The sequence below is a fragment of the Lutra lutra genome, chromosome 6 (assembly GCF_902655055.1).
Source record: "Lutra lutra chromosome 6, mLutLut1.2, whole genome shotgun sequence".
NCBI classification, from domain to species: Eukaryota; Metazoa; Chordata; class Mammalia; order Carnivora; family Mustelidae; genus Lutra; species Lutra lutra.
Genome location: NC_062283.1, coordinates 60422869 through 60448229, shown reverse-complemented (window position 1 = coordinate 60448229; position 25361 = coordinate 60422869). Strand labels below are relative to the sequence as shown.

General features: G+C 42.0%; 1 protein-coding gene across 7 annotated transcripts in view; it reads left to right on the top strand.

The window, feature by feature from the left end:
- Positions 1-12280: 12280 nt before the first annotated feature.
- RUNX2 (RUNX family transcription factor 2) overlaps positions 12281-25361 on the top strand; it is a 227542-nt gene continuing 214461 nt past the window's right edge. For all 7 annotated transcript variants that reach the window (XM_047733194.1, XM_047733191.1, XM_047733197.1 and 4 more), the window contains exons 1-2: positions 12281-12659; positions 21383-21539. In XM_047733194.1, the coding sequence (XP_047589150.1) occupies positions 12297-12659; positions 21383-21539 (520 nt within the window). In that variant the 5' untranslated portion in view covers positions 12281-12296. The remainder of the gene's footprint in view (positions 12660-21382; positions 21540-25361) is intronic.

The window sequence follows — 25361 nt, the reverse complement described above, 5'->3', positions numbered from 1 at the left end:
AATACACACCTGTTTTAGGATACATCTGGCCATAACTGTAGCTTGCCTATTAGATTGAAGAGCAGCCATAGAGTTTACTGGGGAGAGGACACATGGGTCAGAAATGCTGTCAATAATGGGATACCAATTTAAGATCTGATAAATATTGAGTACCTCATGTATATTTAGTGCGTCATGAATATTTGATGCTCTTCATCCTTCTACTCCTTCCAATGGATGTTAAGCATACATATCTAACATGTCTCATAAGCTACTAGCTTTTCTATATTTAGTATCGTTTATCATCCTTATTTGTTTCTCTTATTTTCTAGGACATAATAAATATTCTTTTTTTTATTAGTTCAGTTAGCCACTGTATCATACATCACTAAGTTTTGACGTAGTGTTCAGTGATTCATTAGCTGCATATAGCACCCAGTGCTCATCACAACATGTGCCCTCCTTAATAAATATTCTTAAATAATACAGCAGACCACACCACACAAGGTTTGAAGGCCACCACTACAGCTCAAGTGCAGAGATTTTGATCCTTGAGCATTCAGGACACAGTGTGGGTTCCGGTGGCTGGAGCTACTATCCCTTGCCTCCAAGCACAAGTCTCTCACTTCTTTATTCCAGTATAACATACATAATATTATCTCTCGTTATGTGTTTTACAGCTAGGGTAGATACTTGGGTGTAGAACTGTTAAGTCACAAAGCATATGCAGTCAACTTTACGAGATATTGCCAAACTATTATCCCAAGTCTTTTCCCCCAGTTCGCATTCTTAAGAAAACAAGAAAGTTCCAGTGCTCCACGTTCTCGTTGATAGTTGATAATTTCAGGCAGAAGCATAGAATTTAATAACTTGGAAAGTTCTTATTTTAAAGGGCATAAAATTCAGGTCTAAATGGAATTTTAAGTAAGTATTCATTAAGTCACTTTAAGAAATAGTTATAGTCAACTTACTGTATTCTAGTCATTGTGCTAAGTGCTAAGGATAAAAAAGGAATAAAACCAATTTCTGCCCTGAAGGTACTTACACTCTGTTTGGGAGACATTGATGTGAGTAGAGAATTCAGGTGATGAGTGCAATAATGGAGGGAAATGCAAATTGCTATAGTACTCATGAGGAAGAGAGAGGAAAATGTGGCTGAGTTCGAGAGGACAGATATCAGGAGATGTGTGGGTTGGGTTTTTTCATAAGATACGTTTGTTTTCAAATTTGGTTTCACCTATAAGCCCTGTGTTTGCGGTTCAGGGATGGCAACTTGAGAAGGCAGATCATGAAGGGGTTTGTCTTGTATGAGAGAAGATACAAACCACTGAAGAGTTGTAAGCATTGCAATGCCATGATTGAAGTCGCATTCTAAAGAAAGAACTCGGATGGACTGGGGTTGAGATGGGCATGAATGGAGGCAAGGAGACGAGCTAGAAAGCTATTGCAGTTGAGGGCACCTGGGTGGGTCTGTTGGTTAGGCGACTGCCGTTGGCTTGGGTCATGATCCCAGAATCTTGGTATTGAGTCCCATGTTGGGCTCCCTGCTCAGTGGGGAGTCTGCTTCTGTCTCTCATCCTCTCCCCTCTCATGTTCCTGTGCTCTCTCTCAAATAAATTTTTAAAAAAAGAAGAAGAAGAAGAAGAAGAAGAAGAAGAAGAAGAAGAAGAAGAAGAAGAAGAAGAAGAAGAAGAAGAAGAAGAAGAAAGCTATTGCAGTTGAGATTTAAGATGGTAGAGCCTGGGATGAAGGCAGTTGTGTTGGAGAAGGAAAGAAAATAGGTAGCAATGATATTCAGGAAATAGCATTAATAAAATTAGGTGATAGACGAAGAGAGGAAAATGGTGGGGATGATTAATTTATCATAATACCTGGGTTTCTGCTTCAGGGGGAATAGTCATTCATTCAAGCAACTTTATATATATATATATTCATTCAAGCAATCAATGAATATATAAATTCACTCAAGCAACATACATATATGTATGTGTGTGTGTATTATTTTATCATCCATGTGATAAATATATATCACATACCATATGTTAGACCTTGTGCTAACTGTGGGGGCTTGCTAGGGCTACCATATCATACCACTCCAAGGACTCTGTTTGCATCGTGTACACATGGTATATAGTAGGGATGGTGTTTCCTGGATTTCTTCAGTAGTGTGGCTCCACCTTAATTGTGAACCCGAGAGACATAGTACCTACCATTACGGAACTCACAATCCTGTGTACAGTGATACTATTGCCTAGGACAGAGTAAAAATAAGTGCTGTGGACTGTGGGCCTTGGGAAAGTAAATGTTGTCCTTTGCCTCCTTTTCTGTTTGAAACAATGGCCTGAGTATATTGGATATTTTGACCTTGAGGGATTTACAGAATAAATCTTCAGGTGGATATTATGAGAGGCTGTAGGACATGTTGGTCTGGAGCCCTTGTTCAAAGTTTTATAGGGTGTTAGTTTAAAAGATGTCCCAGTGCACTTCCATTTTGCAGCTCTACCATTTCTTCTAAGATGTGCTGAGAAGAAATATAGTTCAAATATGGTCCTGTTGCTCTGCTCCTGGAAAGGAGTTCAAAGGGAAGAAACCAATCTCCAATCCAATATAAACCTTCTGAAAGTTTTTTCTTTCAGTAGCTCCAAATTGCAAACTCTCCAACTGAGAAGTTCAGAAAATTGAGCACTTCATTAAAATGATCAGGGCCATGTAGGTTTTTCAAATAATACAGCAATTTCAAGGATAAAGTGAATGAATTAAAACTAATTTTTCTTCTCATACATGTCTAATGGCAATTACTCATAAGTTGTTTAGACTTTATTTAGATATATGCCTCCCCCTTTCTTCAGTGATAAGTGCAACGCTACTTTCCAACTATTTTTCTTCTAGTTTTATAATTTTCAACACCGACAGTAAGAAATCTTCTTTAGAATGTTTGGCTTGGAACTTAAATGCTTTTGCCAGATCTCTGCCTAGAAGGAATTGTGATTGAGTTTGTAGATGCTTGCAAAACAAAGTTAAAAATTGAAACACTTAAGACTTTCAATTTTCAAGGTTAACTATGAGTTGTGGTTCCTATGGATCATACTTCTAGTAATTCTCTCCTTATTATTACTCTAGTTTTCACAGTTCAAGTTTTATCACAGATATGTTGGAAAAGGGCATTTATTTATTTATTTATTTTAAATAAACAAATTTAAATTCCATTCAGCGAACATATAATGTAATATTAGTTTCAGGAGCAGAATTTAGTGATTCAGCACTTACATATGACACCCAGTGCTCATCATATACAATACCCATTTAGCCCATCCACCCACCCACCTTCCCTCCAGCAACCTTCAGTTTATTCTCCATAGTTAGGAGTTTTATGGTTTGCCTCTCTCTCTCTCTCTCTTTCCCTATGTTCACCTGTTCTGTTTCTTAAATTCCACATATGAATGAAATCATATGGTATTTGTCTTTCTCAGACTTACTTTATTTAGCATATATACTCTAGTTCCATCCACATTGTTTCAAAGGGCAAAATTTCATTCTTTTTTATGGCTGAGTAATATTCCTTTGTATGTATATACCACATCTTCTTTATCCATTCATCAGTCGATGGACATTTGGGCTCTTCCAATAATTTGGCTTTTGTTGATAATACTGCTATAAACACTGGGGTGCACGTGTCCCTTCAAATCAGTATTTTTGTATCTTTGGGTAAATACTCAGTTTTGCAATTGCTGGGTCATAAGGTAGCTCTATTTTTAACTTTCTGAAGAACCTCCATACTGTTTTCCAGAGTGGCTGCACCAGCTTGCATTCCCACTGTCAGTATAAGAAGGTTCCTCTTTCTCTGCATCCTTGTGAACATCAGTTGTTTCTTCTGTTGTAGATTTTAGCCATTCTGATAGGTGTGAGGTAGTATCTCATCATGGTTTTGTTTTGTATTCCCCTGATGATGAGGGATGTTGAGCATCTTTTCATGTGAAGAGACATTCATTTTTGCATGAACCAATACTATCAGCATGAACGAAGCCATGATTAAATCTTGAATGATGATATATAATAAGTTGTAACACCTCTAGTAGTTTCTATTTCTGCAGTTATGGACATACCATAATAATATCCTTCAATAAGGATAAATAGCAGCAAAGGAAGTTCAAAATGGAAAAAAGTCTATAGTCAATGAAAAAACATAGATGCAACCCACATTTCCGGCAATCTTGGAGAAGACTAAGCTTTAAACTAAGCAAATCAGAGTGCCTGGGTGGCTCTATTGATGAAGTGTCTGCCTTTGGCTCAGATCATGATCTCAAGATCCTGGGATTGAGTCCCACATCAGGCTCTCTGCTCAGCGAGGAGTCTGCTTATCCCTCTCTCTCTGTGCTGTCTCTCAAATAAATAAATAAACAAACAAACAAATAAAATAAACTAAGCAAATCAGATGAAGACCTGGAACATTTAATCAGTTTCTTTCTTACTTGATGATAATGAGAATAGTATCACCCAATAGGATTTTAGGTTTATTGATTAGCCACATACATATAAACCTGGACTAAATGTTGAGGTCAAAATCCCAATTAAGACTTGCTAAGAAAAGAGTTAAGGAAGGCATTTAATTTTAAGGTATGTGAAAAATCCCTAGTTCAGAACACCTAAGAATCAACATGTCGTGGTTAATTCTCATGCCTGGTAATTGAAAACTGTAGAGGTTTTACTTAGTGTGTAGAAAAAAATATATTCTCTGGGTAAAGATGTGAAGTATCAGAAAAAGAACTGTATCAACAGAGGAAAGAACACTGGCCAAAGAAGCTTTTATTGGGACTGGGTGGTGGGGGGGTTATATATATATTTTTTTACTTTGGTGAAAATTTACTTTTGTAGTGGCACAAATAGAGATTGTCTCATAAAATTCCTATAAAGATTAGATAATGGAATCCATTTGATTTATTACAAGAATTTAAGTAACAACACCAGAGATACATATACATAAATGAAAGATAATAAGGCTCTAAGTGCATTAAGTTCGCAGCATATTTTATTTAAATAAAATTGGAGATGGTTCTTCTAAAGTAGAATTGGAAGCAGGTAAGAGAGACAGTTAAAAGGCCCAGATCCATTTTCACAGAGCAGGTAAAAAAGGATGACTTTGGACCTGAGAGGCAATAAGTTGATAATGGCACATCAAGGGAAGAAAAATCATCCTTAAGAAAAATCGTGACATATGGGAATGTGATTGAAGAACAGATCCCTCCCCCCAAAAAAGATAATTCAGGAGAATCATTTGACGTCAAAAAAGATAAAAGAATCATTATACATAGAATTTGATCATGGCTAGAGGGTAAGAAGAAAGTACTTTCTGACTATGAAATCCTGAGGAGCAACACACTTGGGATAATAACTTAAACCCAATCTCACCTAAGGACTGCAGCTAATGGAACCAAGCTGGACTCTTGTTGTTGTTGTTTTTTTTCCTCTTCTATTTTCCCTACCTTTCTAGTTTTTTTGTTTTGTTTTGTTTTTTAGAGAGACAGAAAGAAAGAGGGAGAGAGTTCAAGGTGAGGGTGGGGATGGGCAGAAAGAGAGGGAGAGAATCGTAAGCAGGCTCCAAACCCAGCACAGAGCCCGACGAAGGGCTCGATTGCATGACCCTGAGATCATGAGCTAAGCTGAAATTAAAAGTCAGATGCTTAACCACCCAGGTGCCCCTGTACCTCTCTAGTTTTTAATTTAAATTTCTCACACTGCAGAAATGATTCTTGTACTTTGTAAGATGGACTGGGAATGTTACAATGTGCATTTCTCACCCTGATGGCAGGGTATGGTGAGGGAACAGATGGTTCAGACCATCCCAAAGCATAAAGTGAAATTTTAGGAATCTGGGCAGTGGGAATAAAACTGGACAGCAATGTTGCTTGGTGCCTTGGAGGTAATACACACGCATATCAAAAAAGAATGGCTACATTACTACGGAACCATTAATTTTAGGGTATACTTAGGTGTTTCATCACAGACTGCTGTAAACTTTCACATAGACTATTCCGTTACTTCTGCTGCTGCCACAGGACAATCGCCAACTCCAAAATACCAAAGGGCAGACTTGGGAAAATTAGTTTTATTTTTCTTGACTCTGGGGTAATAAGTTAGACACTTTTTAGAAATTATGTTGGTCTCTTCAAGTAAATAGGGTACCATTTAGTAGGTTGGTATTTTTTTAATAATTTTTTTAAAGATTTTATTTATTTATTTGACAGAGTGAGTTCACAAGTAGGCAGAAAGGCGGGCAGAGAGAGAGGAGGAAGCAGGCTCCCCGCTGAGCAGAGATCCTGATGTGGGGCTCGATCCCAGATCCCAGATCCCAGATCCCTGGGATCATGACCTGAGCCGAAGGCAGAGGCTTTAACCACTGAGCCACCCAGGCACCCCAGTAGGTTGGTTTCTTAATCAAACAAAGTGTATGCTCTAGTCAGTGCCGTTCCTGAAAAGCAATTAGACAGATGCTCCATAAATGTTTTTCTGAAAGATCACATGGCGAGTGTCAGCCTTTTTTGTGACAACACCTGAAAATGACCTGTGGGAGGGCTAACTAGAACAACCAGGAAAGACTTCTGATGCTAAGCTCTCCACTACCAACATTTCATCTGTTGTTATAGCCATTCAAACTATTAGACGTCCACTGACAAAGGGAAAATTTTAGTGAGCTTAGGAGAGAAAATATAGAATTTAACTATAAAAAATTGAAATGGAAAAATATGTCCAAAAGCTTTGGGATCACTTAAATTATTAAGTTAACTGTTTTAAAAGTATATATAGGATTTGTGTAAATATTATATACCAGAAAATTCTTGGTAAGCTCGTTTATGTTTCTTGTGTAAAATGGATGGAATAAACCTATTAAAGTCTTCACTGATTTTTTTCATGTTCACATTCCATGAAAGTTCCTTTATTCTTTTCTCATCTATTCAGTTAATGGGCTCCCACGCTGAAGGGCAATAGAAGATACTGGTATAGAGACAGGTATAAACAATGGTTCTTAAGGGGCTCATGGAAAGGCACTCCTCATTCTTTTCTCTGTTTTGGTACATGCAAAATTATTAAGTGGAAAAATAGTCTAATTGATTAGTATTTTATACAGAAAAGAATTTTTTTCACTTAAAAAAAGAAACTAATCTGGACCTTACACATGTTCCACCCTGATGCCCTCTTTTTACTTACTTATTTATTTGTTTTTATCAATGCCTTCTTTAATGTCTACTCCCTTCTGCTGTTCCTCCCACCAGGATCCTGCATCCCTTTCATTTTAGGATTGGTGAACTTTCTCTGCAAAAAAACAAATATTAAACATTTTAGGCTTTGCAGGCCATACAATCTTCATCACAGCTACATAACTCTGCTGTTTTCGGTGAGGGCAGCTACAGACAAATATAAAACCAGATGAATATAGCTATGTCCCAATACAACTTTATTGTTGGACCCTGAAACTTGAATTTCATATCATTTTCATGCAACGTTATTCTTCCTTTAGTTTTTTCCAACTATTTAAAAATGCAAAAATTGGTCATAACTATGGATTATACAAAACTAGGCATCAGGCCAGATTTGGCCCACGGGCTACAGTAAGGCCATTCCTGGTCTAGCCCAGTAGTGCTTCTTCAAGGGCCAGGGAGCATTCACTCAATCAGGGTCCAAAGGAAAACTCCCTAAAGATGGTTCTGTTTATAAAGTTTTCCCACAGAATGCAGTTAAAAATTTATGGATCAACAGTATGTCCATGATTTTCTAATACACATCTGAAAGTTTGTCCCACTTTATTAGATGGTCCATTGAAAACCATTTTAAGGTTTTACAGTGACTTTTTTACTTTTCATCAAGAAAAAGTATGTATAAAATAACATATAGGGCTTATAAGATAAAACCCGAATGAAAGAAGTATGGGTTATGTTCCTGGTTTGGGGCATTCAGTTCTTTGACTAGATAAGTAACTTGACTGTTTTATATCTCATTTTCTGTGTCTGGAAAGTCAGAATTGGTGGGTCTTGTTACTAAAGAGTTATATTAAATATTAAAGGAGATGAAGGGGAAAAATATGCCTGTATCTTCCGGAGTAGCCACGTGTTCAGAAAGAAAAAAAAATATGTTCTTTTATATGTTATAACATACAGAAGAAAAGATGACTATTTCTGAACAAGAATGGAAATCTAGTGAGTGAGTGATTTTTTTCTGAACATTTTGGGGTAGAAGAAAATCTAAACCCAAGGGTGAGATCATGCAAACTATAGCAGAAAATACACAGATGAAAAATCTCCTGGTTTTCCTACGTGCCTACTATTACCAGGAGTGGTTTGGTTTAGGGGTCTGTAAAAATGTTTTCTTCCTTTAAATAAAATGCTCTGAGCCAAGACATCATCAGTTCCAGGCTCAGTGCCTTCCAGCTGAAAGTGTGAATGTTCAGCAAGAGGGTATTTTTGAAAGGAGACTGAAAATCTGCTGTGCCAGATACCTGAACCGATGTTAGGGTATTCAGTGGAAAATTTCATTTCCACATTATAAATAACTGTAGGATATTTTAAGGGATCCAAGACCAGGAACTTCCAAGAGCTGCTTATATTAGTTCAACTGAAATGTAAAATGAAGGGAAGATGCCCAAGGAAGGCCATAAAAGCTAAATCACCGGACGTGATTAATTAAAATAAAGAATTCACCATTGATTAAATCGCCCTTAAAATCCCCAGGCACCCAACCACTGAGGCCTGCATACTTCACTAGCCTCTGAGGAAAACAAAGACAGGACAGAACAGAGATGGAGAAAGAAAGGAAAATTCCCCAACAGGATTACTTAAATTCAAAAGTGCCCTAGAATTTTTTCTTTGAAAAAGCCCATCTGGTCGCCTATATTTGAAATATTGACTTAGCGTCTTCAAATTTTCTGGGAGTTCCCTGTTTGGTGGACTTCCTGGGAGGAGGAGGACAGCCCCAGAGACGACAGCATATCACCTGCTACGGTCACAGAACCCTTGTCTCCATTTGAACACAGAAAAGATCCCGTTCCTATAACTTTTCCCCTCCTTTGTAGCCCCTACACGTTTAAAACCCAAACAAGAAACAAGTGAGAGATCTTTGCTAGACAGTGGTACAACATACCCCAAATAAAACGGCCCCGCGAAAAGGCAACCAAACCAAACCAAACCAAAATAAAGCAAGCAAGCCTGGTTGTGTGTGTGTGTGTCCCCGAGTGCCAGCATGTGGCTGTGCGAGAGCGTGTATCCGAGTGTATCTGAGTGGGTGTGTAAGGTAGGAGAGTAATGAATGCAGTGTGGTCTCTCTCTCTCTCTTTTTTTTGGAGGGCTTACGGCCGCTTGCGGCTGGGGAAGACTCGACCCTGTGCGCGCAGGCTGCGAGCCGGTGCCCGGGGTTAGAGCTCTCCCCTGTGACCGAAAAGATAATTAAAAATCGCACGCGCAGGAGATAGCTCAGTTCCTCGCTGCGCAGCCAGATCGTTGCGATAAGTGGGCTCCCTCACAACCTCTGGGCGCCTGGGTCCGGAGGCCAGTAGGCCGGGGGCGAGGAGCAGGCTGGGGAGGGGGTTTCATCGCGGATGAGACAGAATGGGGCACCCAGGGTGGCAAGCTGCGGTGGGGAGGTCGGAGAGGCGGGAAGGGCGCGGGAAGGAGGCGCGCGTCTGTGGGGGGATTTTGGGGAAAGGCGAGAACGTGGAAAGAAAACTGGGAAAGGGTAAGACGCACGAGGGAGACGGTGAGGAGAAGGTGAAAACGAAGCCCCAGAGAGGAAGGACAGAGCAAGGTCCCCCGTGCCCGTCGTGACCCCCACGAGGGCGCACGCTTAAGCACCTTGGCCCCTCACGTCCGCCCCAGCAGTTGGAGGCCCCTCTGCCGCCCGCGCCTCTCTTTAAGAGGCAATCCTCGTGTCGTCACAGTCACATTACTACAGCCCTCCACGTTCACCGTGCACTGGAAATGGGCTCCAGAGTCCGTAACTGGCACCGGGTCCCCTCTTCCGCGCTCCCAAGTCCTCGAAGCCCTTCCAGACCCCTTCAAAGGCGCAGACCCGGTGCGCCTACTCAGCGAGTGGAAACAAGGCTTTAAAAACCCACAGGGAGGGTCGTGGCAGGTCGCTACCAGGGTGACAGAGGCATTTGCGCTGAGTGAGCAGTAAAAACGCCAATTAATGGGCACGTGAATTGCTTTAAATAAGATGGGGGCGGGGGAATGAGTGATGACTCAACTATCTTTATTCCTTAATACTCCGAGGGCGAAGCGTTATAATTTTTTCATTTATTTTATAAAATCACTTCCTATGGTGTCAACTACCCTATTACGAATCTTCGAAGCTTTGGCAACTCTGTTTTTGCAAACACGTTTTCAAGCTTTGAGAGGTTTAAGGGAGTTTAACGGTAAGCAAGGAACGTAGCAGTACACAACAAGGAGGGAAAGGGCCCTGTGTCCCCTTTTTGGGGGTGCAAAGCCTCAAGCGGATTTCCCGGCTTCTGCGGGCGCCGCACATTGTTTTATTTGTTTTGAAGGTTCCGAGTTTGAGGCTGGTCGGAGACACCCACGTGCTTCTTCTGACTCTCATCAGCGTAATGATCGCCTTAGCCAGAGTCGTGTCTATATAAACCACAAAAACCTAATCATTAGAAATCCCAGCCTCCAAAAACCACATTTTAGGTAAAACTGCCGCTTTTTTCCCGCGCTCCTTCATCCTCTAGACCACAACTTTTTGGGGGATCCAAAGTTGCTTTCTTAACCCACATTGGGAAATAAATACATAAATAAATAGCCAATGAGGCATTTTGGATATTTTATTTTGTATTTTTATTTTTTCCCCTGGGAGTGGTGGGGAAGAAAGTTAAGATATTAGACTTAATTTTAGATGCAGAATACACTTAATAAAAGATTTAAAGTCATGGAAAACTGCTGGGGTTTTTCCTCAGCAAGGTTTTTGCAACTTATTTTAATCATCCAACTGACAGTTTATCAGTCTTTAAAAAAAAAAAAAAAGCAGCAGCTCATCCTTGTTCTCTAGGAACGATAAGTTTGAGTATAGAAAAAGTGTCCAGCCACCCACTTGAGGTTCTAAAAACTATTTAGCAAGTGTCCCCTTCACCCCATTTTTTTGTGTTACTTAAGACAAAAAAGCACCCAAACCCTGCAAAATCATTTTTTCCCTGGGAGCCGCTCCGGCAGAGGTGGGGGGTGGGGTGGGGGAAGGGGGAAGAGTGCCGAGAAGTCAGCACAGACGCTCAAGAATTTTCCTTCCTCCTCTCCTGAAGTTACAACGAAAAATAACGACAGTCAGTTCAGCCCGCGGCTCTCTGGCGTCTCAGCTTCAACCTCGTGCGACCAAGAGGGGGTTCCTTGTCCTGGGTCGGGGGAGAAGCGAGAGGACGCGATCAGGCGAGATTCCCCTCGACCCGGGCCGGCTCTCCGGCTTCGGAAGCTGCGCGCTGCGTCCGGGGGCTCCTGCTCTTGGCCGGCGGGCGGCGGCAGCGGCTGCGGTTCGCAGGCTCGAGAGCTGTTGCCCCGAGATCCGCTGCCCGCGACTTACCTCCTGGCACCTCGACGCGCGAGGGTCAGGGAAGCTTTGCAAAAAGCAGGAGGGACTGGATGCAAGGAGGTGGCCGTGAGAAGGCCAGAAGAGGAGAAAGGAAAGGAAGGAGCGGAGCCGGGGAGCCGGGCTGGCAGCCGCCGCGGGAGGAATCTGAGCGTGCGGCCGGCGCGGGGGGAGCGGAGGCCGCCGCGGAGGAGGCGGCGGCGGCGGCGGCGGCGGCGGCGGCAGCAGCGCGGGAGGGCGGGCGGCGGCGCGGACGCCTGCAGCTGGGTAGCTAGCTGCGCGCGCGGCGCGGCGGTGGCGGGCAGCGCGCGGCTATGCTGGCCGCGGGGCTGGACTTCTGAACCCACTCGGAGCCATCGCGGGACTCGACTTGGGAGGGGGCGCCAGCGCACCCAGGACGCAGTGCCCCAAGGGACCCCACTCCAAGCTGCGAACTGAAGCCCCCTGCCACCCCAGGACACACACATCCCCGCGCCGGTTCTCCGCTGCCACCGCCAGCGTTCCAAAGGCTCCGGCAAGATCTGTGCCTCTCGGGTCCAACCCGCCAACCCGACTGCTCCGCAGCGTCACCGCCGGCCCCCGTCCGACTCCTCCCGGCAGTCGGCTTCACCGAACTTGATTTCTCACCTCCTCGGCCCCATCACCTCCATCCCCTTTCCCCCCGTCTCGCCTCCACCCCCCCAATTTCCTCCTCCTCGCCCCTCATTTCCACCCTCCTCCCCCTCCCCCGGCCACTTCGCTAACTTGTGGCTGTTGTGATGCGTATTCCCGTAGATCCGAGCACCAGCCGGCGCTTCAGCCCTCCCTCCAGCAGCCTGCAGCCCGGCAAGATGAGCGACGTGAGCCCGGTGGTGGCTGCGCAACAGCAGCAGCAGCAGCAGCAACAGCAACAGCAGCAGCAGCAGCAACAGCAGCAGGAGGCGGCGGCGGCGGCAGCGGCGGCGGCGGCAGCAGCGGCGGCCGCGGTGCCCCGGTTGCGGCCGCCCCACGACAACCGCACCATGGTGGAGATCATCGCTGACCACCCGGCCGAGCTGGTCCGCACCGACAGCCCCAACTTCCTGTGCTCTGTGCTGCCCTCGCACTGGCGCTGCAACAAGACCCTGCCCGTGGCCTTCAAGGTAAGAAGCTGCGGCCGCCCCCCGCCCCCGGCCGGGCGCCGCGGGATCTGCCCGCCGGCGTCTCCATGCCCGCGGGGGCCGGGGCCCCGACGGCCTCTGGGGCCTCCTACCTTGGTGGCTCTGACCCGAGCCCCCCCTCTCCCCGAGTGACCCTCTTCCTCCGGATCCCTCGGCGGTCTCGGGACGCTGTGACCCCGCGAAGATCCCCTCTCCCACCTGTGCCTGCAGCCAACCGCCTCAGTCCCTGACCCCTTTATCCTTTCATTACCCCTCAAGCCTCCCGACCAGCGTTCTAACCCACTCCTCTGAGCGGTCTCCCCTCCCCCTAGAAGCCCCTCGGTGCCCACTCTGGGCGCCGCTACCCCGGGTTATTCCACCCCGCCCCCATTCCCCCGGGGTGAGGAGCCCCGGCCTTCTCCCCCAGTACTCCCGCGTTCTTCGGTCTGGGCATACCCACCCGCCCAGCAGCGCGGGCTGCCGGCGCCACCCCTCCCCCGAGTCCCGCGCGCTTCTACTCTCTCCGCTCCAGTCGGACCCCCCTCTGCCCGGCTTAGCACCCCCTTCTCTAACCCGCCTGAACCTTGGCGGCCCCGGCCCCTCCCGGGCTTGGGCTCGGGGGCCAGTGTTAGTGGGGTGCCGGCGCCGGGCATTAGCGTCCGGGGCGGGGCGCGGGGTGCCCGCTGCGGAGCGTGGGCCGCATGACCCGTGTCCAAGAGGGTCTCGGGCAAACCTAGGGACTCTGGGAGCTAGTGACGGGGAGACAGCACGGGGGCGTCCGCTTGGCTCGCAGACCTGCGCCTGTTGCCGTTACCGGGGGGAAGGCGGGGCCGCCAGGGTCGCTGCGCGCCCGGAGGCGGGGGAGCCCCGGAGCCCCGGGCGCTGGACCCTCGAGTGCCGGGAGGTGGCTAGTGGAGAGGGAGGGGGCGGGGGCTCGGGCCGCCTCTTGGAGCCGGGACCCAGCTCCCCGCCTCACCCCACCTGGGAGGGATAGGGGAAACCTGTGAAATGCCTTTGGCTCGCCCGCCTTGAAAAAGGAGGTGAAAGTTTGAGGATTTCTCTTATTGGTACTTGTGGAGGACTTGAGTCCCTAAGGGCCCTCCTTCTGAAAGGTCGTGGGAGGCTCCGGCCGGTGGTCTGGGCGCGGAGGAGCGACCCCCGAAGCCTGAGAGCGCTTCCCGCGCACCGCGGCCTCCTCCGCTCGCCCGCCGGGCCCGTTAGTTGGAGGGCGGGTGTCCGCCGCGGGAGCCGCAGCAGCGGCCCGGCAGGTTGCGGGTGCAGAGTCTGGAGCCTCTCGCAGTAGCCGGATGCGTCTCCACAGCGCGGTCTAGATTTCCCCGGGCGGACCTCGCCAGGGGGAGACGCGGAGCCCCCAGGGCCCGGCAGGCACTGGGCTGATGGGGAAACAGGTTCCCGGGGCAGTCCACACTCCCGGGACTAGACTCCAGGGATGGAGGGGGCGGTGAGCCAGACAGGGAGAAGAGCATTCCCGGGAAGACGCTTCCGGCCCTGTCTGGCCTCTGAACTGGTGAAGGTGGGCCTGGGTCCTCTGGGTTCTGGGATCTGTGGAGAGCAGGCTAAGCGAGGCCCGGCGAGGTAGGAGGAGGAGGGAGGACTCCTGCCAGTTCCTCCACCGTGGACCCCGGGGCCAAGCTCCTACAGGCCACTGGCAGTTCCCAGTTGTGGATCACAACCCCCCACCACCACCCCACGCACCAATTCAGATTCCGTGTGTGGGTGGGGTGGAAAGAAAGAGGAGTCCAGGTCAATTAGAGCTGGTTATCTAGCTGGGTCTTGTATCAGAACAGAAATCAGAATGAATTGTTCAGGAAAGGGGATGTTGCATTCTGGGGCAGGTTTCATTTTGCAGTTGGTTCAAGAAGTGTGTGTGTGTGTGTGTGTGTGTGTGTGTGTGTGTGTGTTTTAACCGTCCCATTTCTCCTTTTATAAACCACCCATTTTGTAGGTTAACGTTTTCCTCCTTGAAATACGAAAAGCTTAGAATGTATGTGAATTCTAGAAATTCTAATTTCCACACAAGAGCTATCTTTTACGACGTTCACCGTCCCTGGACCCAGAATGTTCTAATTCGCCTTAAGCGAAGAGTGGAAATTTGTACCCCTCCCAACCCTCAAAACACAAACAAACAAAAAAAAAGCCTGGATGAAAACAGCAAATACAAATAGGTATTTTGTCTATAAAATGCCATGTCAGGCATTCCAAGTCAGGATATATGAAAAATAAAATGGTAGGTGCCTATGTTTTAAAAGATATCACTTAGATATTTGGCGTTCTACGTTCTGTTTACTCTGCTAGACTTGTTTAAGGTATAACTGTCTTGAACTATTCTCATTTATGGTGCTGAATTGATTTTGAGTCTTGGTACTTTGGATAGAAATGAACTTTTTGGTGCAAAGATAGAATGCAGTGTGTTTGAGCTGTTCTCAGATATTTTGGTTATCTTTAGGTTTTCTCATTACCACCCTTTTAAAATTATTTTGAAAATAAATTGTTTTCTTTGCTATTTACCATCCTTATTATTAATTACAGAGCAGTTTGACTTTTAACCAGTGAACAAAACTATAGATTATACATGGCCATATTAGATTAAGTATTTTAATTCATATTAATTAAAAAAGAGTTAAGACTTGATTCGCTGTGTCCTTCCGCTCCCATACCTGTATTTAAGAAAATTCAGACAGATGGTGATAGCTGAGATCCCCTCAGGATTTAAGTTTTGTCTCTGTTGAAAAAGATGTGCAGAGATGTGGAACATCTAGATTTTGACAACATTTTTTATTGTTTTCATCTGAATGTTAGTAAAAACAATCTCTCTTTACCTTTCTTTTGAGATAAAAGCCTGAGATCAGTAGACTTTCTACACCCTTGTAACATAATCAAATACATATGCAGCGGAGAAATAATATGAAGAAGTCTCCGTTTTAGAAGTGGTGACCACAATTTGGCTATCATATTTAGAGCCATGTACAAAGTAAGTTACAGTGTTGTTGGGTAGATAATATGTGGGTAAATATATTTAAAAACACAAACACACAGAACTTAATTGTTGAGAAATCTGGGATTCAAATCAATACAGTATTTATTGAACCCATATTTTATGTCTGTGACCCTAAACTCAGCATTGAAGAGCAACAGAAGTGAGTTTAATATGTAGTGTTTTGATGTGTTAATTTAAAATAATGCTTCACGATGATATTGACAGTGTATAATATTTAAGACATAAGCAATGTATTAGTGTTGTTCATCTGATCTTGTTTTGGGATTATACAAGAATACTTATAATTTGTTTATACTCGGCATGTAAAAACACAAAAACAACTAGTATGTTTTAAAATATGCCAAGTTTTTTTATTGGTATTATATTTTTAACAAAGTTCTGCAGGTTTGTAGTGTTCCGTCCTTCCAGGTGTCAAGGAAATGGAAATAAATATTTTTAACATTTCTTTCAGGTGTATCTTACTGAAAGCTTAAAATAGTTAAGGGATACTATTAGAGGATCCCCATGCCCTTTCTGTCTTAGATAATTCTTGTGACAAAGAAAGTAAAAAGCAATTTGCAAATTCATTTCATTAGGTAATGGTCTGGTAGAAATAGGGAGAGCACATGTCAGCCTGGCATCCAGTAGCACCCTTAGAGTCAGGGGTCTGTCAGCCTTTCCACCATGAATCCTGGTGTTCAGGGCTTATAACTCAGTCGCTTTAAATAGCTTCGAGCTGAGACACTATGCAGAAATTTTAAGTCCAGATGTATATTTTAAAACTAAAAGTGGTGCAAGGCTATTGTGCTGTTTTAAGTTAGAGAACACTGGACTGTATATTTGCCAGTATCATGTTTTTCTGGCAATGTTAAAGAAAGAAAACTCATTTTTAGACATACGATCTATTACTCATAGTTAATTCTGCATGTTTGATGATACCTTTCAGTATTTCTCATGAATAGGGTTTCAAAATGATGGAGTAATTTCTATTTGAAAATAATTTTTTCGACATCACTGGCCATTTTCCTCTTCCAAAACAAGTATGCAGCTAATAAATATTTGACATTAGTGAGTTGTGTTTTCATAATGTATGTAATGATCAGGTTTTATGTTTTTGTCTTTTTGAATGTAATTATACCCCAACAAAGAAAAACAGATTATTGAACCTATTAAAACCTTATTGAATCTACTGTGAATTGTTATGCAAAATTATGTAGATCACAGTAGATTTCAGATTGTGTGAGGATAGATACATTTTTGTGTTATGCCTGTAAGTGCAATAAAAATTAAAGTTAAAAATTTTAGAACTGAATATTTAAAAGGTAATTGAAACACACAATTTTAGGTGGAAAAAATATTTAAAAAATTTTAAGAAAAACTTCTATTTGGAAAAAGATATGGTTAATATATCTTTCATTATATTCTCCCATTTGGCATTGCTGTTTGTCTCTTTTCAAAATTTCAGAACATCCACTGTTAGATGATCTAAGCCAGCTTGATACATGGCACATAAATTCCTGGCTTACATTGAAATAATTTCCATCAACTTATTCTTTGACATATATTTTTAAAAATTTAAAATGGTATTTTATATTGCATTTATTTTTTTCTCTACAATTCAGTTGGATTTTCCTAAATCCGAGGATAAATGCTAAAAATAAACTGTAGCATTTGTGAAACTTTTTAATAGTTTATTTGATGTTATCTCTAGATAACTACCATAGGAATACAATTTTCCCTTTTTACAATTGCTCCCTTACATCTTTTTATTCCAAATAAGGATTTGATCAGATTTTATCTTGAGAAAGAATTATATTTCAATTTTGCTGCAAGTACAATGTGCCAAATGATATTGGTCTGCAAGAGTAATTGACTGGTTAAAATTAGACTTCTGTCCACGGAAATGTCAAAGGCAATTTTAATTTCCATACAATAAGACCACAAAAACAATTTTAAGAGTCTGAGCTAGTTCTGTATTGCTGCTCTTTTAGAGTATTTCACAGATTTAGTCATAAGGAGTCTCATACAAAATTTCAGTAGTTTATAGGGTTAAGTATCCTTTTACCTTATTCTGTACAAGCTATGTATCATGTGATTTAAATGCTAGTTCTATTGAGGTGTGCTAAATAAAGGAACTTCTTTCTCTGTTCTGAAATGTTAGGACACAAAATTACTTCCCTCTTCTCCCTTAAGTTTCTTGAATTGGTAAACTGTATATTTTAAAAACACCTAGAAATGTAATTGTTAAGGTTTCATCACAAATTGTTCTTTGCAGAACGGAACTTTTGTGTTGGGTATTATGGAAATAACTTTTAATGTGTGCTTGTCCCTAACTAGTTAAAAGAACGGTTTTTGAGTGCTCTCTACCCCTTAAAATGTTTTCCATTGCTTGGGTTTGGTACAGATGAAATGTGTAAAAATTTCTTGATTCTTTTGGTTTTCTTTTAGATAAACACAGTTGAGAATCTCCAAGGGAAACTTTTTAGCTTCAGAGATCTATTTTCTTTAAAACCCTCTGACATATAATTATACTTTTGATTGATATAAAATCAAATACAGTACTCCCTCTCTCTTTTCTTTTCCTCAGAAAAACATTAGGCATTTGATTTGGTAGAGTGAATAGTAGAAAAAAAACCAATATATTTAGCCATTAAAATAGAGTTCAGCCATAACAGGAAAAGTTGTCACCACATTCTGTGAGCATTTCGTTTTTAGGCCAAGTTCTAAGCCTCCTAGAAGAATCACACAATTTGTGATTACCTATTTGTTTTGTTATTAAGTGTAATACGTAAAGCATACCAATATTTAACATGGTCATTATTCTGTTGCTTAAGCAAAGAAAAGTGGATTTGTGTATTTCACTCTTAGGGATCTTTTCTTTCATATTTTCCCATATTGAATCAATTTTCCTTTTCTTCTAACTAAAAAAAATCCATTATGTTAAAAATATGCAGTAAAATAATAATGTCCCAGAGCTCTTGAAAATCTTTATATTGGGACAGATTTCTTCATTGTTTTTTAAATTTAGCCAGACAGAAGTGAAACCCATCAGCAGTCATCCTTTATCTCTCAGCAACACCAAAAAACATCTCAAGACATGAAGTAAAGAATTACATGTTCAATTGAACCCTTTCAGGATGCTTATAAGTTAAAGCCCATGTTTAGCACACAGCGGACTTGGAACCAGAGTTAGTCTCCTCATCTTACAAAAAATACATCATTGTAATTACACTCTACTTCTACAGTATCTTCTACATTATACAGACTTAAGAAAATTATTTCCAATTTATATTGGAAAACTGTGGTTCCTAGAGATGAAGTTATTTGCGTGACATCATAGCAGATGTAAAAAAGAGGTGGGAAAAAAGAAGGGCCTCTTAATTTTTGGTACATTCATTTTCTTCTGAGCAGTACAAACTTCTCTGCCTTCATTAATATGCTTACCGGTTCCATCTTTACTTTGACATCAAAAGCCGCACGGCAGGTGCTAAAACACAATATGCTGAATATAAAAGAGGTCAGACTTTCAGATGCAGAGTCGCCAAACGTGGTGAATTATTTCAGTGTTTTCAGATGCTCCCATTTTTAGCCTTGTGAATTTGAAAAATCGAAAAGCATATTGTCTCCAATAGGAGTAGGACATTTACCTCTATTCAGGAACCCCTTGAAGCACTAGATAAAGTATGCAGGGAGGAAATCATGTTCTGCTGGGATTTGCCCTTGACCTGGGAGACTTCTCAGGTTAAATAGAGTCACCCATAGGGTAGTCGGCAATTCCCTCTTCTCTGGGATGGAAAAAGTTGTCAGAAACCTAGTTTGGTGCAAGAACATGTTGTTTACGGAGGGATGCTGATTCAGCCTTTAACAGGTTCTCTTCCTTGGACTTTTAGCTGGTACCCTTGCAGACTATTGGCTGTGGGAGGCGTTGCTCTTTATGGAGCACTTCTATCTATTTATTTCAAAATTATTTATCAACACTTACTATGTGCTAGGTACTGTTTGGGCGATGGCATATGGTGGTGAGCAAAGTCAGTGAAGGCCAATCTAATATAATCTAGTCTCCTGGGAGTAAGCCTAATAACTTTGGACTAGTGTGTCGAAAGCAGTAGATGGATCACTAATATATGTACATGGAAATGAGGATCATTTGAGTACAGTGGGGTGCTGGGGAAGTGAGTTCTGTAAGGAAGGCTATAGGATTTTGAGCTGAACAACAAAGTGCTAAGGCAGGCATGGCATTGAGAAACAGCCTAAGAGAAAAGCCAGGGCAAAAAAAAAAAAAAATTTTTTTTTTGACGAGTTTTTTTTTTGTGTGGTTGGTGGTTTGCTTGCATGGAACAGAGGGTATGTGGTAGAGGAGGGCTGAGGTGGGGGTCATGAGTGGGGAAAACTCAGCCCTCAAGCATGGTTACAGTGTCGGTTTTATCAGACTATAAAAACTTGCTTTAATGAGAGTATGTACAAATTGTATTGGGAGTCTGGAATCAGACTTAGGTCTGCCTTGTGGAAATCTCGACAGAGGGGAGAGCAGCCCTAGGCATAGAAGAAGAAAGATCAGTGGGCTATTGGCTAGACAAGCAAGAGCACGTGGGCGTCATTATCAGAGAGCAGTGGGCTACTCTCACTGGAACCATTGCTTAGTCACCACAAGGGCATCTGGAAGTGGAATGAGGAAGAGATGGAAATAATCTGAAAAGAGGATCCTGGAAGTTAGTTGAGAAAAATGATATGTTCAAGAATGGATCAAGAATAGTGTGTCTATGTGGCCATGTGGCCTCTGCACCAACATTCCCTCACCAGCCTTCCTGTGAAACAGAGGTACCAATTTGCAGGTCAGCTGACCTCGGTTAAAAGTGTGACCCCTAGCCTTGGAGCAGTGAAAATGTTTGTGGACCTCAGAGAGTCTCAGGATCCTTACTTGACTGAGTTAATCTGCTGCCGGTTAGCTGTTGAAGACTCAGGAGACAGTGGTGTCATTTCAAAATGGCGGACGGGACAAGACAGAATCAAGTTTGTCCAAGGGCATATTTTTTTTTTATCTCTACCACTCATTGGTCAGTGACCATTTTCAGCCCATTCTAATCCTTGATTCTGCACCTAGACTTTAAGTTTCTCGAGAGCTTTGTCTATATTCCACAGTAGGGTGGGCCTTCAGAAATTATTTGCAGTGTGATTAAAAGCTGAATATGTAGCCCAAAGTAAGGAGATGAAATGTAGTGTTGGATACCACAGCCTATTGAAGCTTCCATATCATCAGGAACTCTAAGATTTCACCTCAATGTCTTCTCCCATAGAGCTGACCATACTTTCTTTTTTCAGCCTGTGATCTGGATGAGACCACACCTCAGGGCCTCTCCAGGCTGCAGACAGGCGGTGCCTTCATATGTACAATGCAATCTGCAGATGAAGCATCAGCCTTCCTTCTGTGGCATAATTCCTATGGACAACCTAACATGGGGATTTAATAAAAATGTACATGTATTCTGCAAGGAGTCCCAACAACAAATGAAGGAAACTCTTGCCTGCCTTTGAAATGGGTGGACCCTGAAACATGGGTCTGTTTGAAGTGGCATCCTGAGCAATATGCAGATGCTTCCTTCCTATCTGCCATGACTGGGCTAGAGCACTAAATCCTGATAAGACACATCATTTGCAATGGGAATATGTTCTCAGTGTCTAAGCTTTTCTGATGTGCCCTTATTGCTGCTGTGTTTCCTGTTTTATGTAGGTGGTAGCCCTCGGAGAGGTACCAGATGGGACTGTGGTTACTGTCATGGCGGGTAACGATGAAAATTATTCTGCTGAGCTCCGAAATGCCTCTGCTGTTATGAAAAACCAAGTAGCAAGGTTCAACGATCTGAGATTTGTGGGCCGGAGTGGAAGAGGTAGGTGTCTGGTTTTTAATATTGATAGTGGAATAAACACATCAGGATCTCCTGTTGAAATGTAGGCTAGTCTGTGTACAAATCAGCACCTTCTTGTGCTGAACAGAATTGCTTAAGCTTTTATTTAAATATGTCCAGATGAAGTTGAGTGTTTTTCTGTGTGCTCAGGCCTTTTTCATTTGTTTTATGATACTGAAAATTCAAACAGTGTTTTCTGAAGAACTAGTCCCTAATTTCACTGGGCGTGAGCACCTAAGGTGGAGAGAACAGTTGGAGGTTCAAATTCTGAATTATGAGGAGCCAAATAACTGAGTAAATTGAGTGGCAACGAGGAAAGAAAAAGGAAAGCATTGGATCAATTTCCTGATAATATCAATTTTGCTCTAAGTTGCTGCAAGGACAGCCAGTGTAACGTTCTTCACTTAGCACATAGGTTACCTCAGTATGATTTAACTTACTCTTGTAATAAGAATCTATTTTAAAAAGTCATAGTTTTTTACAGAAGGCTTCTTATTTGAATTGGGGAATGATGTGTTCCCTATGTTACAGTGACTATATAGAGTGGCCTAGACAGATGAGTGATTAAGATTCTAAATAATTTCCCCCTCCTGCATCTGTCTTCAAATATTGGGAGTCCTTAAAAAGATCATAAAATAAAAAATAATTTCTTTTAGGGTTTTCATAGCTGTTTCATAAAGGGGATTAATGTTTTTTTAAAAAAGTCTCTAAGGAAACCAATATTTTGGCTTTTATTTACTTTCCTGCCTGTGAAGAGACTTTTAATGGTCCTTCACAAGAAGTATGATGCTCATTTATGCATTTATTGAATCTGCTATTTCCATTTTAAGTGTCTCGATAAGAGGAGAGAAAATAGACCACTTTAGGACGGAGGTGAAATAAATTAGAATGACCTAGGGAGTGACTTCTATCCAGGTTCGAATTAGGAAATGAGAAGCATCAATTTTTAAACCATGTCCGATAATTGCTCTTTAGTTTGGATCAGATGTCATATTATTACCATTGTAAAAACTTGATAAGGGAAATTCAAGCAAGGCTGTTTCCGATGAGTAGTTTTAGTTTACTTTCTAGGAACAGGGCCAAGAAGCTGTACTTTTTAACTTAAAAAAAATGATGCATGCTAATGAGATACTGTCACTGAAAGGTTGTTTGAAATAAAATGAGGCTCAGAGCCTCTGGTAGACTCAAAACTAAAGGGGTTATCTCTGCATCAGATTTAGTTTACTTTCATTAAAAGGAAAAAAGACACATCCTATTTCACTGTTGACTGATTAGGTGTGAAGTGTGTGCATTCTTTTTTTTTTTTTTTTTTCCTGTTATTGGTGCAGGTCCACAGTACAATTAAAGTTTCTCTCTTTTCTAGTAGGAATCAAGAAACATTTGAGCAGGATGATTTACCTGCATGCTCTGAACTGTATCTTTCTTCTTATGTGACATTAATTTTGTTTTTAATTGGAGTAATGAATTTCAGTATTTAGAAGACTGGAACTACCTTACAGAGTCAAGCTAGTGTTTCCATTTACCTTGCTTTTGTATTATATAGATGCTGCATAACTTTTCTCTGATCAATTTGAGTAGAAACTATGGCAAAGTGATAGTGTCCTTTGTAAACCCTCAACATATTTATTTAAGAAACTTCAAAGAGAAACAAAGGGTGTGCACTGTTTTACTATATTGGCTTTCTGAGTTTTGGCTGGTTTCCCAAATAGCAATTTTTATATTTAAAAAAAAAAAAAAAGACAGACTTAACTGCTTGCAGACTTTTCACGCATGGAAGATGAAGAAAGCTTCTTTTGATGAAGTGTAATTATGTCCAAACAGAGCTGACCCCCTCCCCCTATATTTCTTATGATCTTAACTGAAGAAAGTAGGATTTTTCCTTTGAAGCAGCCGGGACTTGGTGGAGGATCTGAAGTGCTACAGTCCTCTGCCAGAGGCAGGATGGAGAAATTGGTCCAGACTTGTCTTCGAGACTTAGATTGGGGGCGGCGGGGGAGTGGGTGGAGAGAGAAAGAAAAATTGATTTATCGCTAATAATAGATTTTTATATCATGACATTAATGTTATATGAAAGGAAGCAGTAATATCAAGCTGAAATGGAAGAGGATGAAAGGAGAGAGAACACTGATAAGAGATACCATTCTTTGGGGGGAAAAAAAAGAAAAAAGGTCAGTTTTTCAGTGGCAGGAAACCCTTTAACCTACCTGTGTACCTGACCTGCTTTCTAAAAACAAAACAAACAAAACAAAACAAACTCCTTCCAGCTTCCTCTCTGATTTTTACACTTCTACATTTCTCTTAAATGATGAAGTCTGGATCATCACATCCCTACCATTGTATCCCCCCCACCCCAGCTATTTACAATTTTCTATTTTGAGTAGCATGAAAAAATAAAGAATACCAAATTTCTCAAATGTTAACACTTTTTCTTTTCAGTGGTAGAGAGATAAATTCTCAGAAATCGAAAAACAGTTTTAGATATATAAAGGAGTTATTTCACTACTTACTTTGTCATAATGGGTTAACTGATGACTTTTGAAAGTGCTTTGAATTAAAAGTAGAGCATCTGTGAAACTTGCATCAAGTTAGGAGTGGCTTACCTTTTTTTGTTGTTTCCCCCCCCTTTTTTTTCCTCCTTTGCATTTTAAACAGAAGTATTTGTTTGCTATTTCAGCAGAAATACTTGGTCCTTAAGTTTTCGTGCTGTGTGTCCACACTTCTACATCAAACATGCTTCTTGTGGTCTACAAGCAGTTTGAAGCACCTACAGTTTACAGAGCTTGGTACTATATCAGTCCAAGATACAATCCTTGCTTGTAGTTTTATCCTATCGACTGTCCCTGATAGCCTCTCGAGTTAGGTTAGAATTGTCTTTCAATGACAGTGCCTGTATTTATCTCGGAGAATATATGACTCCAGGACATATTTTGGAACTAGTTTCTAGCTGAAGCCAAGGATGATATAATTAGTTGTCATTAGTGCTAGCTAGCTAGCTCCATCGGTAGAAGTCAGCATTTTTATCACTTCTGCAAAGTAGTAAACAATGGAATTTAGAAAAAGGTTTTTTTTTTTTTAAATTTTAAACAAAATTTAAGTAAATTATGAGTACTCAAATAAACATTTGACTTAGGAGATGCATTATTATTTGTGAGGTGAAAAACCAATTACTCAGTTGGGTAGTAGTTTCTGGAAGTTTCTTGAACACTATGTTCATGTTCCTTCTGAAGGGGCAGTAAGAGGTAGAGGGAACCTCCTTAATTTTTATTTTAGTTGTCAAAGTACATCTTGATCTTCAGGATTTGATTTTAGAAGATTGCACTCATACTTCAAGGACTGGTTTCCTCTCCCCCAAACCCACCTCTTTTAAAAAGGAATTTTTACTGCTTCTGCTTTGAACATTTAGGTGCTTTATACTTACAGGGTAAATTTTATAATGGCTTTTGTTCTTACACAAGGTGTTTGAATTTGGGAGAAGCATCGATGACTTTTAATATCCGAACGAAGATGTGAAAGCCTGAAATAGAAATATTCTCAGAACAGGTTTCGATAAGTTCATGAGTCTGAATAATACTAGCAGGTCATTTAGACTTATTTAAGGACAAGTGAGACATATACATCCTTGCTTTGTTAAGATCTGTGCCAAGGACGACAGCTGCCTTGCTAACCAGCCTTGTAGAAATACAGTCCTGGCTCACAGACCACTGATCTGACCCAGAATGGCGTCTTGTATGGTTTAATCTCACTTACCTTTCAATCTAGGGGTTCAGCCCATTCACTCCCCGATGTCTGTACATTGTTTTGAGG